At 37.6% G+C, this 18,700-nt stretch overlaps 1 protein-coding gene across 1 annotated transcript; it reads right to left on the reverse strand.

Moving 5' to 3' along the window:
- Positions 1 to 845: 845 nt before the first annotated feature.
- On the reverse strand, positions 846 to 15,727 carry GLDN (gliomedin; the record flags this gene model as incomplete). The annotated part of the gene is made up of 9 exons (XM_009876576.1): positions 846 to 1,323; positions 4,618 to 4,768; positions 5,302 to 5,427; positions 5,510 to 5,590; positions 9,151 to 9,270; positions 9,932 to 10,078; positions 11,838 to 11,945; positions 13,142 to 13,159; positions 15,676 to 15,727. Coding segments are annotated over 9 exons (1,263 nt in total), but the record flags the coding sequence as incomplete, so codon positions are not given.
- Between the last annotated feature and the right edge of the window lie 2,973 nt (positions 15,728 to 18,700).

Raw genomic sequence — 18,700 nt, forward strand, 5'->3', positions numbered from 1 at the left:
AGAACTGTACTGTACTATAATTCAGTATAGTTATAAGCAACTTATATTGGTATAGTTTGTATGGCAGTGAGGGGCAAGGAACCGTCTGCAGCAACTCAGGCACTGTTAAAAAGAGAATTTTAATCATAAATTTTACATCTTCTCTTCAATTTTACATCTTGGTGATTTTCTTCCCATGCACCATTTACTGAATACAATTTTACATATATTCAGAAGTCAATAATGCCATTATTCCCATTTTTCTTGTACCTGGGCTGGATTTTGTTTTGATTATTGAACAGTTCACTGGACTTGTATGATTTTAAGCTTTCTGCTTTTTTTTCTTCTACTTAAACAACTACCTTCCATCCCCACTATTTTTAACAGCTGTATGTCTTTGTCCAAAAAAAAATGTTCACAGAGAATCAGTGGAAAATATTAAGTAAAAGTGACAAAGATACTTGTACACAGAAGTTTATTATTTAGACATTTACACTAGACCTGAATCACTGACTAGAACATGATTGCAGATAAGATGTTTGCAAGTTATAAATAGTCTCTGTTGAACACGTGACCATGGAATAATCTATGTACATTAGACATAATTATAAGCTGAATAACAGGGGGAAAACAAAGGCAAGTCTGTTCAATATTGCCGGCTGCAATATTGAGCAGCTATTCTTTTTAAAAGATGAGAATAGTCTGTGTAATTGAAATGTGCTTATGCCACGGCATCTGATCTCTGTTTTATGCACACTCACAACCAACCATCGGTGAAAAACAAAATTATATCAAGTGAAGGAGGCCCCTATGCATATATCACATAGCTTTAAATAATCTGTTGAGTCAAACTTGGCTCCCATACATTCCATTTTCAAATATATTCATCTGCCAAAGTGTACAGGGTATATCATTAAGCTCCCATTCTCCCATGTATACAAATTCTTATCTCTTAGACTGTATGAAAGCATAGCAAGAACAGACTGTGAAGACCGTAACTCAAACCTTGCATCAATCTGCTTCTCTTTCAATAAATCAAAAGCAAAACTTACTGTCATATCCTTAGTATCAGTAACATACATAATGCCACATGCTATGAATGCATTACCAGCCTTGGATTTAGGATATGTAGTATTGATATGCCGAATGACTGAAAATGTTTCTTCATCAACATGTGCCACTATTATATTTCCATCAGTGCTTGAGGCATATATAATCCAAAGACCCTTCTCATCCACTGCTATGTTGAAATACGTCTTTGAGTTAGAAAAGAGGTAGTTACGACCATGATACAAGGCATTTTCAATTAGCAGTGTGCCCAGCGATCCTTTATCAAGCCCAAGTCTGAAAAGAGATAAAGTAAGTATTCAGTACGTTGTGTTAAAAATTAATTTCTAGACGCTGCTTGGTTGAATCTATTCAAAGTGCATTGTTACTGATAGAAGCATTGTTGAAAATACTTGAGTTCAAGGACCATTCTTGATGTCTTTTAAGATTAAGTACTACACTCAAAGTACCTTCCAAAACACTAGGAGAAAATTCCAAAGTAATACCCAATCTAAAAAGTGCACGAGAGCATGAACTCTGTTTGGTAGCTTTCACTTTATTTAGTCTATGGGGTTTATTATCACTAGGATGAAAGAAGCAGCTAAAAAAAATGGGTACGAAAAAGAATTACATACCAAGTGAAGGCCCACACTTAGGAAATCTGCACAGAACTTCGCTTTCTACTAGGTGAGAACTAAAGGGGCAAAATGTGATTGACCAAACCAGCATGAATTCTGGGCAGGTTCACACAGTCTTAGTGTTCCTCTTTTGAAAACAGTTCAGATAATGCAGTGATTTGCTCAAGTAAGCAGCAAAGGAATGAAAATTTTACTTCTGCAGAGCCAAAATGCTAACTTTATACTGGCTTCCAACAGGATAGCCTGAGTGTCTCATCTCTGATGTATAAAATTTTTTTTATTCCTTGAAATTCCTTAATATGATGATAATCTGAGGACAGCAGCATTGAGCAGCTAAACTGAGTTCCTCTACTAGCTTAAGAGGGTAATCAGCTACTATGAAGACATATTTACACTTAGCACTTAATCACTGAATAATGCAGTGCTTTAGCAAAGGCTGAGAGACCAAGCTTTACTCTTTTAAGTAATGCATTCTGTGATGAAGCACATTTCATTGTCTGATTTCTATCTAACTCTATAGGTCCCTCAAAGAGAAGAAAAACCTTACTCGATACAGGAAACTGCTACAGTTAAGGTTTTCAGGAAAGAGGCTTAATGACAGGAACATATCAGATCCAGGAACTTGTATAGAAGGAAGAATAATGGAAAAATACTTTTCTGTGGAAGAGGCATTGACAGCATATACTGGAAAAACCATCCTAAGAACAGTTCAACTAGATGATCCCCTCGACTTTTATAAAACCTGTGTCTGCAGCAACTCCATATTCCAGCAGCATCTATGTGCAGTTTTAAAAGAGGCTTCAAGTCTGGAGAGGAGATTTCTGAGAAACGTGTGTGTTGACCCAGTTAATCTCCTTAGTTGCTTCATGTAACCACAAGCAAGGGCATGGCCTAGAAGGATAGCCCTTAGCAGGAATAGTCACATAGAAATGCCGATTTTCTTCAGGATTCATTGGGAATGTGCAACGTCTACAACACAGAACATTGTCTTTTCCTCTTCTATGTGAAAATCCTGAAGGAAGCAGAAGAGTGAAGGTTTATTCCTGAGGTTCTCTTCCCCAGTCAAGGACAGGCTATCCTGGAACTCCCAATGGTTCTAAAATTTCTTAATCTTGGGGTAAACGGCAAGATATACTATAATATTTTCAATGACTGCAGGGAACGTAATTTACAAACACTTTTCTGATTACTAAGATGAACGAAGACAACCAAAAACAACAGAGGTGGGAAAGCATGTTACAAAACAAAGGAAAAAAGGATGAAACAATCATAATTTGTTGGGAATCTGAACATCATGAAAAAACCTGCCAGAGGTCAGACGAACCTAGCTACACCAGCTTTTGAAGCTGACAGGAGACTCCTTTTAAATATTTTTTCACCATTTGCAAAATGAACCTATGAGGTCATCACCTGTTCTTTTCATTCAGTCAGTACAAAAACTCCCAGCAGCTTTTCTGCAGCCTAAAATCAAGGAGTTCACTGTCACGGAATTCAAAGTGCCTCATTCTAACTGTGCTGAAGGTAAGTAATCTTAGAGTGAATAACAACAGAAAGGCCCTCTCTCAGCAACTTCATAGAGAAGTATTGAAAATTACGCAAGTAGCTTGTGTGTTCATCTGTATGTGAAGGCATTTCTCAGTTAACAGTACTGAAGCAAGGGTGAGGAACTTCTGTCCTATCGCTGCCTATTGCTTAGACAGACGTGGTCTTTCACAGATGTATAAACAAAAAGCCCTAAAGATATTTAAAGGAGGTTGCCAAAAAACATGCTTGTCATTGGCACAATAAATATTATAGAATCCAAAGCAGCTTGCTCACATTCCTTGGCATCCAAATGAATATAGGAAGGCAGCACTCACACCTGCTTAGGAATAGACATCAAAGTATAGTAATGTTCTTGGCTCAAACATCAGAGTCATGTAAGCAAACTTGAAAGCAGATGCAATCTTTCACTTGTCCTTGGACTGTCTGTCTCTGGCTCTTCCCACAAGATGAGATTTTGGTTTTGATTTGTACTGTCTGTCCTTACAAGAAACTGAAGAAAAAAGAGAATGTAATTCCTGGTTCTAAATCAGGGAGATATATTGGGAGAGTCGTAGGAACTTATTGTGAGGAAATCAGACAGCGAAGCTGCTCCTCCACAACGGAATGCGCCGTTCACCAGGTCGCCATGTCCTCAGATGGTGCCTTAGTGCATTCCTCTGTGCTAGCAGCATTAATCCTCTGTGCTAGCAGCATTAACTCAAGTCCTACCAGCTAACAGCAGCACCACCCGAGAGGAAAGCATGTGCATCTGCCCAGCAAGAAGCTCTAGAAGGCCAAGTTCCACAACTGAACTACAATCATAACCAGTCATCTGTGCTCCTCTAACTGCAGCTGAACCCATTCTTACTCTGATGCAAGTAGATCCATAGCCTACTTTTTTAAATAAAATACTCTTTTTTGACCCCAAAATTCCTTAGTTCCCATTTGCAGTTTCCTGCAATTATGAATAAAGGAAAGAATGGAATAGAAACCCACTGGACCCCAGGATAGCCAAAAGAAAAATCTGTTGTCACCTCTGCACATGACAGCTTGTTAACCTGGAGGCCAAGCTGTCCTATCATGCAGCAGCTACTCAGGGTAATGGCTCAGAAATAGAGCCAAGCAACGCTTCAAGAACTGATTGCCAAGGCAGAGTAATGCACCTGGACTACGTGCCAGTTCCTCTCCTCCCACAGCACCTGCACACACGGACGGCCAGTGATCCGCCTTCTAGGTACAGACTGGAAAGAATTAGTTGGTCTGTTCTGGAAAGAATTCTGAACCATTCTTCCTATTCTATACAGGACCAAAAAGAAATATAAAATGGTACAAGGAAAGTGGTCTTCTTTTCTGAGGTTCACCGCTGTCACTTTAACCCATTGCTTCTTCCACAACATCACCTGCCTTAAGCCAACTATGTTTGACTTACTTCAGAATGACACTGGTTCCAGCCTTTTGATAGTACAGATGATTGTTTTGTACCGCATGACCACATCCATAAAAGAATCCTGTGATGTTAATGATTCTGTAGCTGTCATTCAGCAATGCATTGGAATTTTCATATTCTTTTATAGTGTTCCCTAAGTGAAGGAAAAAACATGAAAAAATGACTATCATTTCATCTAATTTTGAAATCTGACATACAACAATTGTATCTGTGATTTCACTAGCAATTCAGGTTGCTACAATGTGATAAAATACTCCAGTGACAAACACCAAAATAATCTACAGAGATATTTTACAAGGGCCTGCTTCCCACAGACCTGATGGGCCCTAAATGTAGCTCATGTAGCATCTGATTGATTTTCATGCTTAGCTAAATGAAAAGGCAAAGCTCCCAGCTACCATTTAGGAAAGTAAAGATTGGTTAAAAAAATCTAAAATCCTCCAACTATTTTCAAAATCTGATGTTGACTCTGTCTAAATATACTACAAGTGTCTATAACCATACGTATAGTCAAGTACTACACAGGTAATAGAGAAAACATTCTGAAAAAGATGTAGGTAAAAAACCTATCATACTTGATTACAAATACTAGTTTAGGTTGAAGGAATTAAGAGAACTATGTTAGCGTAACAACTGATTTTTGATCAGTGACTACTACTAATGTACCTGCAAAATGCATGGTAAGCCAAATCCTTTCATCACTTATATTTGCAGGTTCCCGCATCCAGGTTCCAAATGTTTGCTGTACATGGACAAAGTGAACAGGACTTCCTACAGATGTTATGACACATTCTAGTAGAGAAAAAACACATGTCCATTATTCTGTGACATTAAAACAGTAAGTAGCAGTTAATTGCACTCTGTAGGAGGTTACCAAGTTTTTCTGAAGGACCGGGAGTTTTATCTTCAGCTTTTCCAGCCAGGGTATCATCATTTGGTACAGCACATGTCTCACCTAGAGTTGAGAGAGAAAAACGTGAAACAAGTAGTTTTAGTATTTGACGTGACAGATGTGCACATTAGTGACTCCACTAAAATAAAGGGGCGACAACTGGGATTTTGTTTCATCTGTGGAAAAAAAAGCTTAGGTTGATCTGGTCAAAAAATGAGATAAAAAAAGACTTGCTCTCACTTCTGCTAAGGAAATGAAGTGTTCGGGCTGGTCTGCTTCCTTAAAGTTGTCAGGCTGACAAGTCAACTTTGAGGAGTAATTAAGTTTGCTCAACAGAGTTCATTCCTTAGCTGTGAATTTCTGAGTAGCTGCTTAAAAAGACAGAGTTGCCCTTTCCTTGGATACCTGTAGACAACTGAGATAGCTGGCAGCCAGCTGATTTAGCAGCAATAACAAAAAAGCTCTCTTGGGAATGAGTGATGGCTAAGCTCAGAAGCTTCACACCCAAATCTATGTACACTAGCTGAGGGGTGTATTCTGTAGGCAACACTGGAAGTTTTGCTCATGCTGTTAATGCCCAAGACAGTGATAAAGTCCTAACAGATACACTGAGCACAAAATGCATTAAGAATGTAGGTCAGTCACCCACATCATTGAAGAAACAATATGAAAGACTAAGGAACGTTATACATGATACTCCTTAATCACACAGAAATGGTTCACGTTAGAAACAAACACCTGGAAATATTTCTCCCACACATTAAACAATTTACAGAGTAGCTGGTTGGGTTTTTTTCCTAGTGTTTACTGTTAAAATAATGCCTGAACGAAATTATTTATGAATGTTTTTCTACGAACCCAGATACCTCTTCTTCCTTTAAAACAATGCAACACGTTTCAGTTTGCTTAGAATGAATAGCAACAGAGACCAGTTCTTCAGCTCTTTGCTGAAGATACTGATTTCATTGGACACTTCTAATTCCATTATTAACTTTCACCTCCTTAGATATTTCACACTGCTTGACATGCAGGCTACAAACTCTTTTGGACATGCATTTTTGTTGTTACCTTCTAATATATTTCTGGGATTTAAAGGGTTGTGATGAAGTTTAAATGAGAATGATAGTAAAAATACGAAAGAACTATCAAGTAATGCTGAAAGGGTACTGTGACTTTCAGGAAAGAAGGACAGATTATACTGCTTTGTTGGTTTTTTCCTTTAGGTTATATTCCTTTGTTCACACAGAAGGAAACTGCTCCAAGATAGAGAAGAACAACACATACTTCTCCCACCAATTTATCTAGGACATTTAGTGACAGCACATCAAAAGTTCGTTAAGTGATCAGAGCGTATCTCCAAAGCAAGGCATAAACAGTTGATCCAACCATGCGGACACCAATGCCTATAGCTAGAATCCAGCAATCCCTCTAGATTCCTTTCCAGATTCTGATCTCAAAATACTGTCAAAATATCTCAAAAAAGTGGAAGTCCTAAGTTGCAATGCACAAGTTAATTTTCTTAGGCTGTGTCTAACAGAAACGAGCAGTTCTCTATAAAGTACTTTATCTAAGACTATAGATTAGTCAAGGACCAGGTCGGTGTTTGTAGTGAAGCCAAGTGTGCTATTGGAATTTGAGAGTATTTGCAATACTCTGAGGACTTCCAGCTGCATGAAACAGAGCGCAAGTAGGGTTAAAAAGACAGTTTTCAATCAAGAGACTTTTGTGTAAAATTTTCACTGCTTTCTTTCCATCAAAAAAAGAAAAATAAATACCTACTGATTCCTATCATAAAATATCCTGGCTGAGAGTTACTGGAGTTTGCAAGATGTTGAAACCAATGATTTGGTCTGTCTGGGGAGGGTGGGAAGGAGGGAGCGAGGGAGTGTGGAGCAGGGATGTTTTGCTTCTTTCAAAATTAGCTAACAGTTCCACTGAGAGCAAATACACCTGAGCTTCCAGCCAATTTTTCTCTTACAGAAATAAAGTTTTACCTGATTCAAAATTTAATTTAAGGAAACCATTATTGTATTCTTATCTAATAAGTTAATTACAGTTGTAAATCCACATGTGCATTCTCTTTTCTTCAAAGGGATGTGAATATTTAATTACAAAAGCTGTTTTATTCTTTGAATTTTGGTAATAAGATCTCACAGCCTACTGAATCATAAAACATAAATGCTCACTGAGAACAATCTCTTCTTCGCAGAGTTGAGTATAACTCCCATTTGCACACTGAGATTTAATATCCATTAGAAATGCAGATGACTTATCCTCCACAGCTCTACAGACTGTTTTAACACTTGAAAAGAGGCTACCTGAGTAAATGGTCCAATTATGTCTTGTACAACAGTCTGTGCATTTCTGTATTTCAAACAGGATGAGCTTTCTGCTTGTGGCGGTGTGGCCCCCCCCCCCTTCCTGCTTAAGCGACAGCCGCCAGTGGTGGTCATGCCGGCTGCATCTGGCTTAAGTTGGGCTTTTGGGGAGAACACACAAGCTAAGGGCCATAAACCTTGCTCAACAGCTAGCTGAGCGTGCACCAATGAAAATACGGCTGCTATGCAAACATGACCAAGTCAATCACCTTACATGCTAGTACAGCTACAATTATACGCTATATTAAAGCTAAAGAGGCAGAAATAATTGATGTATGTTCCCCTCAGTATTAAATATTCACTGGTTAACAGCATTTATAATAATACTTTAAAAAGATCTTTTTATCTCAGCAAACTGTGCAGAATGATGGTGACATAAAAACCTTATTAATGGTGAGATGTACAAATTGCTTTGCTGGTTTCACACTTAATAACTGAATGAAATTTTTGTGCTGTCCCTTTTTGGTATGACTATCAAGAAGCTACATTCCCAAACACTTTCACAGATAACCTTCTTTAGTCTACAACCTAGCAGTCTGTGTACCATTAGAACCAAAATACGAGTATCTGCTGTGCAATTTGTAGCTACAGTTTGGAGGGAATGCACTTTGCTTTAATTTTTCCTTTCTGAATATTAAGATTAGCTGCAGTTATGAACATAAAAGGGATTCACGATCCACCTGTCATTCAGGATACAATAATGATAAATAGCAGCAATGGAAAAGGACTCAAGATCACTCTGCTCCAAAACTTACATATTCAAATGGACACAATTATCTCTAAGAGTCCTTTTGTATTCTGCCAGCTTTTAAAAGTCTTAGCTAGCTCAAGATTGCTTCAGCTCTGCCCATGACCAGACAATTTAATTTTGTAGAATACAGCAAAACGTAGCCTGGTTAGCAAGTGCTAAATTTAAATTAAAATTTAGCATTTAAAAGCTATAAATTTCAACAGCGTTTCTTTTACTTTCTATATATATCCCATCTAACAGATATACCATGTAAATACTTTGCCCGAGAATTAGCATAGCACAAATAAAACACTGACGTTATACTGAAGCCGGCTGACTGCCTCAGCCAACTCAGATTAGAGCAAAGCACCTCAGCACATGGTCAGCTTTAAGCTTGTGCAGTTTTACTGACACCAGCAAATTTAAACATGTGCTTAACGTTTCTTGATACTTGAAGTTACAGGTTTAATGATGAACCTATTTATAATACATAAAGAACACTGAAAAGAACTAACCTGTGCATTTGCTGCTGTATATGTTCTCCTGAAGCTGTGTTTTACCTTTACGTTTTCCTGGAGGCCCCGGGGGTCCAGGTGGTCCAGGGGGCCCTGGTGGTCCAGGTTCACCTTTTGCACCTACGTACAAAACACAGTACAATGTCACTGGCCCTGCTGACAACAGCCCCCTGCAAAGAACTGCATGTGTCCACATGATGGACTTGGAGCAATCTCTAAAACAGCCTCTCTCCTAAGAGGCTTCTGTGTACAAAAATATGGTGCAATAAACTCACTGGGATGCTGTCTATTCAAAGGTGACCATACAGAACTTCACAAGTTGTAGGGCAGCAATGCAATTTATCTGTCTGGATGACAGGCACAGTAGAGAGTTATAAAGCACTGTTGCCTTTTACTTACTGTATTCTAAGATCTCAAGTTCAGATGCTACAGTACTGTAATTTTACACAGCTTGTATTTGTGGCTGCTACATGTATTCTTGAGTGGAAATCTGCTCCTCATTTTCTAATAGAAAAATAAAGCTACACTGCAAGAAAAAGCAAGAGGAGGTCAACTGCCCGGAGGCATACTGAACACACCTCAACCCAAAGTCCAAGCAGAAAAGTTTTTGTGAAGACTTGCATTAAAAAGAGAACATAATGTTCTGGGCAGAGCAATACTCAAATTTCACTGTGGATGGTTGGTTCTACTCTTGCAGGTCACATTCATGCCTCAGAAGCAGAGTATATCTTTTTGTCAAGTACACTGTTGCAAGAAAGGTCTTAAGAGCACTCCTTCCTACCTTCTAATATCACATCATTGTTTGCATCCCCCTTTTCACCCTTTGCTCCTCTTGCACCTTTTCCTCCTGGCATACCATCCTTGCCAGGTAAACCCATTTCTCCAGGTTCTCCTTTCTGTCCTTGATCACCTTTTGGTCCTGGCACACCTAGAAATGAAAAACATTTCAGTAGTAAGAGCATTGTTCCAGTATTAAGCATCAATCAGTAATATTTTCTTTTAATACAAAATGTATTCACTCTAGTTGTTTTTTCACCTGTATTTAACTGGGAAGCTGTAGTTCATTCTGATTTCAAAATAGTGTTGTAACCTAACACGAAGGGAAACTGTACAATCCATTTGGTGTAAATAATACATTCTTTACCTAGTGATCTCTGAGTTTTGAACCTAATATATACACATTCGGCTCTCATTAACATTGGCTAAGTAGAAACACTAAGGGAAGAAGTGAAGTAATATATTTGTTTCCCATTTGTAAGGCACTGAAGAAGGGCATTTTCATACTTCCTCTAGACATTTTCTTAAAGTAATTACACACTACAATACACATTGCACCTTTAACACATTCCACTGTCTCAACAGATTTTCACGTGACTAGTATAACCCTTCCTCCACTCTTGTTAGAAGCGTGATCTATCCACATACTTTTTACACTTGATAATTAAGTAAAATAGCAAATATAACAAGGTATTCCTTTGTCCTGTGTGATTTAGTTTTGCAATAAGGAAAACAACAGTGTGTCTGTACAACTGCCATTAAAACATTACACTCCCTACTTTTGTGGCAGTTAGTATTTTCTTGCTTTAAGAGAGAGAAAAAGAACAGTCATACAAATAGAAATGTTAGTGTTCTTGCAGGCAAAGGTTTCAAATAAATTACACTTCTTAATACTCAAGAAGAAAATGCTTGGTTTGTAACTTATGGTTTTACTATTTAATTTTGTGAGATTCAAAACAGAATTACAGTTGGGGTGAAATCTGAAATGTGTCTTTGGCACAATTACCACTTGCCTCTCTGAAGAAACTAGTTCTCCCTTTCATTTCCAATTTTAAAAATCTGTTGAGGATACTGAAGTGGCAGATCATACAGTGTCCCAAGATACAGCAGACAATTGTTCCACTTGTACCTGCCAGCAAACCTACCTACACAGCTAGGTGCAAAAGCCAGAATAATAGATGAGGCAGTAATAAATACCAACCTGCTAACATCAGTTTGCCTACTCATCACCATACGCTGCCTCTTCTCTCTCTCCTCTCAGTTCTACCATTTTGATGCCCATTTGTCTCCTTATCCTCATACCATGCACACTCACTGTCTTGAGAGCACAAGTTATCCATCAGCACTGGAGAACCTACTGCATTACAAACCTTATGCGAGACTAGAAAAAAACAAAACAAAACCCAAACAAAAAAAACCTGCTCTGAGAGTTTCCAGCCTAAATGGACAATACAGAAAAGAACAAAAATATGGAAATATACTGCTCCTACCACAGTTGTTAAGTCATTATGAATCTGGAACCAAAACTGTGGTAACATAAAACAACTTCTAACCCCAGACTTGGGCTTTCTTTAACACATCTGAAGTGAAAGTGTAATTATATTGGTACATTGAGGGAATGGAAATATTCTTGCAATAACAGTACTTTAGCAAGTTCAGAATACTGAGATTCAGTTAAGTGCATTCAATAGCTTTAATTTGCCACATTCCATAGGGTACGTATAACATCTTCCTCACTGTGGAGCAAATCTAAAGTAATCTACCAAAGCTTAACATAAGACAATGAATGCTACAGACCTCTGTAATGCACAACTTCTTTGTAAATGTTGAAACCCTTCTCCCTGTACAAAGTACAACTGAATATAACGGTCAGAAATTATTTAAATGACCACCAACACAAAAATAAATACCTATTTTTCCTCTTTTTCCATTTGTTCCTGGTTCTCCCTTTTGTCCTGGTATTCCTGGGACTCCATCTGATCCATTGTAGCCAGGCAGTCCATCAAGACCAGGAGGCCCTGAACAAATCAAACAGCATAAGTGAACTTTAGCTATTAAAGGCAATTTATCCTTAACTTCACTATATTTACATAGAGTATTTTTTTACACAGATATATTCCTTAAACATAAAAAATCCTCCAATTTGCCATTATGTTCTCCATGCTCAAGTATAGTCCTTTAAAAAAACCCACACAAATGGAAAAAAACCCAAAAGACAACAAACCACAACAACAAAAATACCAAACAGTACAAACAAAAAACACCCACTCATGCAAACAAGCAAGAAACTATGAAACCAAACTTAAAGGTACGGTGCTTGTTTGCCCCGGCCTTAGGATAAGAAAACTGACCGAAATGAATACTGCACACATTTTGCATTAAGGCCAGATCCACCTTTTGGATTCCACTTCAAGGCCAAACGCAGTGGAACCCATCCTATTTCTCAGTTGGGCAGTGACTATAATATCTTCCACAAGCCACACAAGCTGTAATACTGTTTGTGATACTGGCCAGACAAATCTAGCACAAGAAAAGCATTTACCTACTTGTGCAGAATACTGTAGTGCCAAACCACGAGTGGCTGATAGAAAAGACATCACGACATCACTCCCTCTTCGCTATTTGAACCCATACACACAAAAAAGTACCTGACACTTCTCTGATACAGAGAATTATTCTAAGCAGACCCACAGCTAAAAAAGCACAGAAAGAAAGCAAGTAATTGTTCATATAGCCTAGCAACCATGTGAGTGAGAATAGAAAGAGATAATTAAGCAACAATGGAGGAAAACTGGGGGAGGTGGGAGAGTGGAATCAGTAACCATTATTTTTTAAAGAGATGGGTTTGTTGGTAAATTATAATATCAGAGGGGTTTATATATTTTCATATATATATATACACACACACACACACATATACACTCATCTATTCAGCTAAATGCTACTTAAATACCATCTATTCCATGCTGTTTTGACCAAATATGTTTAGCAAATATGAAACTGGTTCATTCCTTCCACTAGAAAACTGTAACATCTAAAAGCTCCCTCTTCTCAGAAGGGACATGAGTTAAGCCAAATACAAAAATTATAAATGCAGGCAGACATTAGATCATCCTTCCTTCTAATTAGCAAAGGAAGACTTTTCTATAAAAGACACATTTTTACATTTTAGCATTTTGAATCAGCAACTTCTTCAACTGTCCAAGTATCTTACCTGGAGGACCTGGGGGGCCTAAAACAAGAATAAGCAAAGGAACAGAAGAAAGAAGAAATGGTGAGTTTAACATAGCAAGGAAACAAAAGACAATTCCAAAATTCATTCATTAGCATTAGATCAGAAGAGTAAAAGGGGAGGAAAACCTCTGACATTTCAAAATGAACAACTAGAGTTAACTGCTTTGCATTAATAACTATTTGAGCATTAGCAGAAACTCACTTACTGAAAAAGTATCCTTAAGAGCAACTACATATACAGTTTGCTTTTTGCAAATTTCAGTTGATAAAGGTTTGACAACCAACCACCTCAGCAATGTAATCTCGCTGTCAGAGGCTGAGATGCCTTTACAACATCAGACACAAGGCACCCCACAAGCATTAGATTTTCTCCAAGATCCTGTTATGGCAGTAGTAGAACAGCTTTACAATACTGATGAATGTCACAGATAAAAATCCTGCCGAAAATACAAATTAAAACCACATCTTATACTGATCTGTGTTTTACAGATATTTCAGCGCACTTCAGGATTCAGACTATTAAAACGGGGGGGGAAGTCTCATCATTCCTATTAACTACATCTACATCACAATCAGACTTTTCACATGTAATTGTTCTCCATATTGGACCAAGTTGCCCACAAAACCTGTTTGGTGTATTAGAATTTAGACTAACTTCAGTTATTCAGCAACATGTAATACAATAAAATCTGTCTCATTCTTAGTTTAAGCATATGGCTTTAAGGAAAAGAAAAACATAGCAGGCCAGAGTAAAGCAAGAGTAAACGAGAAAATGTTACAGTAACAACATTTATCTTAGGTAATCCTCAATACACATTAAAAAACAAAACAAAGAGAACAAGAAAATTAAAAACCAAACCATCAAAAAAACCCCCAGCAAACACCAGGAAAAGCAGGTTAGGAGAATATAAAGAAAAATGGTAGTTGCAATTAAAAGAATCGAATTAGCTCTGTGAACATTTTAATCCAGCTAACAAAGTAATGTCTTGCTTCAACAAAACTCTCTGTAATAGAGAATAAAAGTAATTACTAGATCTCCCTAAAGATCACAATTTTCAGGATTAATTAGAAAGCATTATGAGTAAAGTGAAAAAACATTCTATAATGCCGTTACAGCAATTATCCCTTTCAATCGGTACAGTCAATAATATTAGTTAACATCTTTCTGCCAATTTTTCCAGTAAAATACCAGTTTTTCTACACTATAATGTTATGCCCATTAGTGCATTCAATTACTTTCTCATCTCAAAAAATGAGGAACTTGATTGCCCCTGTATAATCATAGAAGAAATAAGAAATATGCTTGAAATGCAACAAATGTCAGAGGCCTACGGCAGAGAAAGCCAGTGACAGAGAGAAAATGCAATATTGTCAAGAGAGCAAAAAGTTGCAGAAGGCATCAAGTAGCATGAATTGAGAAGCCTGAAGCCCAAAGAAACAAACTTTTAGATCGTCTGTGGTCCACCCCTAGTTGCAATCAGAACTATCTACAATTTCAGAAGTAGCAGTTAACATCTCCGTGTACTACGGCAATTCTCATTTATGTGACATCAGTTGATCCACATGGACCTTACAGTAACTTGAAAATACAAATCACACAGCAAGTGAAGCATTTTCTTAAATTCATAAGAAGTGGATTATATCTCCATCTTCTCATTTCAAAAAAAAATACATGACTCAGTCTGTTATAGACTTCAAAGCTGTACCGTAGCCCTTAAATTGTCTACTAACTGGCATTCTCTTCACCAAATTATACAGAAACTTCTTGCATCTTCTCTCGTCGCAGCCATTGGCCCTTCCAACTCCTCACCAGCAACATGTGAAACCTAACACCCTGTCATCGTGGTCCAAGGCAGGGGAGGTAAACGCACTGCTCATCTAAATCCCACTACTCCACAGTGTGTACAACAGAACAAGGTTTCTACATCCTATACATCCATCGCATGTTAGCCTTGAGGTGTGGGGACATACACAAAAATACTAAGACTAAACATAAACGAGTATTTTAAACACCTAGATCTATAAGATTTGCTTATGAAAATTACATGGTAGAGTAAGAGCAACAAGTAATATCAACAGAGCTCCTTAAATTCCAGCATTTAAAGTAAGTAGGTATAGATTAGTCCCAAAGTAACACCTTTTTTTTCCGTATAATTAACACAATTGATATATAAATTCTGGGAAGAGCAAATAGCATAGTTCTTTGACATAATCATTGACCTCAATTTCTTTGAAAGCACTGCATTTCTGTATTCCTGAAGGTAGCATAAGTGTAAAGCTTAAGGCAATAAACATACCCATTAAGCATAGGTGTATAGCTTAAGGAAAGTCTCCTTCCGCTGTGCCTTTTGCAACCAGACTTGCCTATCCCGCATCAGCCTTTTTAGCCGATGCTACAAGCGTGCTTGTAGCAAGTGCGGGTAGAGCCTTTCCCATATCTTCGTTCGCGAAGACTAGCCATGATGATGATAGCTTAAGGCAACATAGGTGTAAAGCTTAAGGCAACAAACATACCTGTTAAGCATATCCCTTTTGTGCTGTTACACAAATCCACCATCACTCGAACCTAATATGGCAAAGAAAGTAAAGCTGAAAACAATACATGCCATAAAAGTTTATTTTGCCTACAGAAATAATGCCAAAATCAAAGGTAAAATTGCCCACTCTGTGCTCATCAGAAGAAACTACTCAGAACTACTTTAACATTATGACACCATCCATCTCTTCAGGCAGTGATTCACTCACAGGAATCTGTTTAATAAACCTCATTTTAAACCCTTCTGAAAATTCAAGGAAAACACTGGGCAGACAACTCCATACATTGTCTAAGCACTAAATCACACATCACTGCAAAACACGTGTGGTTTTCCATGTATTGACTCTATCAGCAGAACGTATTAAAAGCCAACACCAGCCAACAAAAACTACATTCAATCTTATTTTATATTCATATCAAATGATGGATACTTTTCCAACATATTACATCCAGTGAGAAAGATGAACCTGTGTTTCAAGTAAGTGATTTCTTATCTTGGAATAACAAACATCTGCAAATTTCGAATGGACCTCCATCAGTTCAAAATACTTCGTCCCAGCGGTGACAGACTTCATAAAAACCAAGCTGGAAGAGACATTCATATAGATGCTTTTAATCTAGACTAAAATTTATCAATGAAGAAGTCACCTTCACAAAATATAGGGGGTTTCGCAGGGCAAATATTCACATTACATGTCCTACATGCTCAGAGTCAACATTCTAAAATTTTTGCAACTCATTAAAACATCCAGCAGAAATGAGAATTATTAGGAACATGAGCACTGGAAGGGTCTCAGCTCCTTATGGGAAAATCTAATATCTATAGTCAGAAAAGAAAAAGGTTATTATTTCAGGATTGTGCATGAGCTATTTACCCAGAGCTGCACGTTTATTAATCTTTGTATAATTATCCAGTTTACAAATAACGGAATGCACTAGTCCCAAAAGACAGGACAAACAAGGGCAAGTCAATGTGAAAGGCAGATTGATGTTTAATCCTAGCAAGGTTTTCTACCTCTATCTTTATTTTTAAAAGCAATGCATCGTTAGCTTCAAGTGACAAATCTAACAGACTCAAAGAAAGGTCAATTATTTTGATGGCAAGTATTCTTTTACTGCAAAATCAAACTACATTTGACTATGAACTTTAATTCTGTCAGATACATACTGAGAATTCACTGGATTCCAGACTGCACTGGAATAACTCTTATCTTTAGAAGTTTTAGACTCAAATCAGCTGAAAAGAGCTAACTGGCTTTGAGTATCAGAATTTGCTTATTCTCTTTCCCCTCACAATCCTCAAAAATACTTTGCTTCTACCCTGTAATTAGTAAAACACATGTTGTCCATGTGCGTTCTAATTCAGAATGCCTTTTAATCTAAAAAAGTTGTGTTGAGGTTGCTGAAGTGATTACAACTTGCTTTGGGGCCTTCCAATTACCTCAGCAGCATTGTTTTTACCACTCGGTGCAATTCATATGACAATTAAAAAACCCACAGCACTAAAGAAGTGAGTATGCTATAGCAAATAGCCTACAACAGAACTTCCAGCATTAACTATGGAAGATGAGTACACCAGTCACCCAATCAGCCAGCACCAGCATCACCTCTGCCATGAAGAAAAGCTACACATAAAAATATCTTAATTAAATGCTAAAAGCTTAGTTCTCTCACAAAGAAAGCATGAAAAAAGTAGTAGTCCACCCAAAAGATGAAGTAACTACTCAGATAATTAGGTATCAATAAGCAACCACCTCTTACATTGTCTTAAATCACAATTTGCTGCTCAAACTTATTGGACTATTACATTCTCATCAGCCTTTCTATAGCAGCACATTTGCCAAATGCCTATTTCTATTCTCTTACAAAATAAATAAATATTTTTATAAACACAGAAATAATTAAACAAAAGGACCAGAAGCAAGAATATACTCATATTTTGGATGCCTAAAGTTATTTCAAAGATTCTTGCACAGGGGCTGCAATAGATCTCCCCTGGCCAGCAGCTGTGTGGAGCTGCAGGACACTGATACCTGCAGCACCATCTGCAGAAATCTGTGCGTCCGCTACAAGATAGATCCTGCTCAGGCGAAACCTCCATTCAGGGCCCACATTCAACAGAAGCTGGCACACGGCGCTAAGGCCCTCCAGTGTAGCAGGGACTGTCCCACCAAGCGTAAGGAAATCTGTTTGATGCTACAAAAGTATTCGAGCCTTCACATTACATTAGTGGGAGTTAAATACAAAATACAAACATGCAGGGCAGGGGGGTGGGTGTATGCTTGAACATTTTCCAAGAAACTTCTCCCATAGAGCAAGCAGGTCCACAGAGAGTTACACACTCTTGTGAGCAACAACGAAAATGAAAAATATTTGATAGAAATTTTGTAAGAACAAAAAGGCACAACCCCAAACCAAGCAACTCCCTGCCAGACACATACAATTAAATTAAGCACATCACACAGCAGTAGTCACAGTGCTGATTTAAACGGTGGATCCAAACAAGTGAATAATCTTGCCACGTGCTGTTAAAATACACCCCGTGTCACTTCATGCTGTTTGGAGAGGGCAAAAACATTCATTTAATCCATACATGCTACATAATGACAGCAGAGTAGTATATTTAACTGCCACTGTCAAAATCTGCTAGATATCCAATATCACTAATGATTTAAGTCTGAGCACCTAACAGCAAATGGCATTAACAGCATTCAATCCCTGTCAGGATCTGATTATTTTTTCTGATAATTTTATCTGTGGATCCCTTGGACTCAAAGCAGTGATTTATATGCGATGGAATAAAATGGGCTCTAGCTGTCAAACTCAAAGATGATTTCTTAAACAGGGAAAAGTTTTGAGTAAGTGTTTTGATAAAAAACTTAAATACAGCACACAAAAATATTAGTCACTAAGGCAGCAAATTTTTTTAACATTACCTGATAAAAAAAATTAATCTAAAGAAAACATACTAGTTGCTTCCAATTTTTTTTTGTATGTGTTTCT

The sequence above is a fragment of the Apaloderma vittatum genome, unplaced genomic scaffold, assembly GCF_000703405.1.
Source record: "Apaloderma vittatum isolate BGI_N311 unplaced genomic scaffold, ASM70340v1 scaffold42809, whole genome shotgun sequence".
In the NCBI taxonomy this organism is placed as follows: Eukaryota; Metazoa; Chordata; class Aves; order Trogoniformes; family Trogonidae; genus Apaloderma; species Apaloderma vittatum.